Source organism: Rissa tridactyla, chromosome 6 (assembly GCF_028500815.1).
Source record: "Rissa tridactyla isolate bRisTri1 chromosome 6, bRisTri1.patW.cur.20221130, whole genome shotgun sequence".
Taxonomy (NCBI): Eukaryota; Metazoa; Chordata; class Aves; order Charadriiformes; family Laridae; genus Rissa; species Rissa tridactyla.
The window spans coordinates 17,104,840-17,107,434 of record NC_071471.1 but is presented as its reverse complement, the minus strand read 5'-3'; the positions used below and the strand labels follow the sequence as shown (position 1 = coordinate 17,107,434).

General features: G+C 46.2%; 1 protein-coding gene across 1 annotated transcript; it reads right to left on the bottom strand.

Annotated features, from left to right (window-relative positions):
* Window positions 1-959: 959 nt before the first annotated feature.
* Window positions 960-2,066, bottom strand: GPR148 (G protein-coupled receptor 148). Its single transcript, XM_054205332.1, has one exon. It carries the CDS (start codon window positions 2,064-2,066, stop codon window positions 960-962), a length of 1,107 nt encoding a protein of 368 aa, XP_054061307.1.
* Window positions 2,067-2,595: the final 529 nt, after the last annotated feature.

Genomic DNA, 2,595 nt, shown 5'->3' with positions numbered 1-2,595 from the left:
TGGGAAATGCCTCGGCAGGGACTCAGGAGCAGTGTTCACACTTAGTCCCTCGCCCCAGGTTGTCTATGACTACACTGTGGGTACACCCGTGCCCAGCCTCATGCCCCACTGCTCCTGCCCTGCTGCCCTAGATGCTGGGCGCAGCCTTGGCCTGGTCGCACCAGTATGGACCCTGCAGGGAATCATGGCTCTGGGCTGACCCAGGGTCCTGTGGCCACTCGCTTGGCTCACCCAGCCACGGGCACAGCGGGACTGCACCCTGCAGGGAGGCACTGCCACCTGCTGCTCCTGGCTCATTTTCCCTCACCGAGCAGCCCATCTCTGTTACTCCCTGACAGCATCATGTGCTGGGCTGCCCAGCAGACACTGATCGAAGGTGACTTCCCATCAGACTGCGATTTTATAAAAATTCAGTGTTTTTCAGGTTGTCAGATGGAATCCATAAGGCAGCTAATATGCTAGCACACTGCACAAGACGAAGCACAGCATTTCACTGAGTTCAGCAGTTTCCAGAAGCACCCTCCAGCGTATGTTTTAAAGAACAGGACATTGCCTACCAACCTTGCAAGAATACACTGCGAGTGAAAGAAACAGCTATTGTGGTCACTGCACATTTGGTTAAGGATCCTCTCTGCTGTAGAGGTTTCAAGAGCCCTGTGGTTACCCTTTTTGCTTTGCACCATCTATTTTTCATTTTCTGTTTTCCAGAAAGACATCTGCCACAGATGGGTGAAAATGATCTTGATTCAGTATCTCTTCCAAAAGATACTGCCTCCCACATCAGAACAAAGCTTGGAACTTTGTTCAGGGTAGCATTTGCTGTATTCCCATTTGTGATGTGATGAAAGATCTGTGGCCTTCTGGCACCAAGGAGACGGAGAAATCAACTCATGTCATGAGTTGATCACTTCTTCAGATCACTTCTTCAGAAGCTGAGTGATTTCCACCAGGCTTGCATGCTACCAAGGTAAGCACAACTCCTCTGCTGTGGTGGTGCTCTGTGTTGGCTCAGATGGTGATGGAGCAGGTGACACCACGTGAAGATGCTTCCTTCGGACAATGGATCTGAGAGATGCTGAGATCTCTCTGTATCGAAGCCCATACAGAAAAGGGAACAAAACTTTAGGCAGAATCATCAGGATATTGCAGACTGTCAGGGAGATCCAGATTCCTGTCTGCAGTCTGATGACAACATTAATGCAGAAGAATGATTCTACAAAAAGGGCCAAGAGTGGAAAGAAGTAAAAAAATAACACAGTGTTGTGCATTAAGAATGTTACACTGGCTCTGGAGCAGAAGCCCTCCCATATACCTGATTGTTTGGTTTTAAAATACAGAATAACATAGCAACAAAATATTAAAGACAGGCAGAGAATGATAACTGTGGTAGAAAGCCAGAAACAGAGTTTCACTGCATCAGTCCCATTCAGAGTTAACAGTAGTATTACTGGAACCGAGCACATTTCCAGGACACAGGGCACAAAGCTGTGCGTGCTTGATAGCACCAAGAAGAAAATCCCAGGGAAAGCCCCAGAACACATCCATAGTAATACAATATTATTTTTAGTTCGTGAAGGCGGCAAAATGGCAATATAGCGCAAAGGAAACAAAATAGCTATGTACGTGTCCAAGACTATTGCAGCAGCTGTGAACAATCCTCCACAGTAAGCCACTGCCAGCAGAAATAACAGGAGGACACAGGCTTCCTGTGGGAGACGTAGGTGTGCTGCATTGAGAGCAGCCGACAGGGCGTAGAACAACAGGTAGATCAGATCAGCAAGCAGAGCATTTCCCAGCAGCATGTACCTTGTTTCCTGACGGATGCTAAACCTAGAGAAGATCACAAACAAGATGGTAGGAATGATGAGGACACCTGCCACGAGGCAGACAACTGGAGGGATTAAAAACATCTTCATGTTTGTGCCTGGTGGGTTGAGAGCCCATTCCTCCAGCAAATTGTCCAAAGAAGCATCATCCAGATTTGAGGAACCGTTGAACTCCGTCTCCCTGGGGCGGTGTGCAGTTGCATTCGCTCTCCTTACTACAGCACAGCCAGAGAAGTCCATTTCCTTAGGATTTTGGGATGATTGTCTGCCTTGGAGAACACAAGATAGTCTATGCTGCGTCCTTAGAAAAGCAAATGAAGCAGAAGATGCAAAAGGCCTGTGGAAGCAAAGTGATTTCTGTAGCCAATTCTACCAGCTCTTCTCAAGGACAGAAAGCTAAAACTTGGAAGTCAGTTCTGTGGTGCCAGAAGATGTTTTTGCCTAAAGTGGAGATTTTCTTTTCCTTCTGCAAAATCTAATGTTTAGAAAAGAGAATGAATCTCTGTGTGCTTTAAAAAGTCTAAATCCCTCGGCTAGCTCTTTGATCAGAAATGAACGGGTTGATCGTTTTCAGTAATTTGAGTTTGTTCTCACCGCATTATCACTCCGAGGCAGATGAAATATTAGCTTGATTAAACAAATACGCGATGATACAGAACAACATTCCACGTGTACTGATGTAGGAGAGTCATAAATGATTGGGTGATGTATTGTACCAATTTGTATGCAACAACACAATCGACTTGAAGTGATCAATAAAAATGGCTCT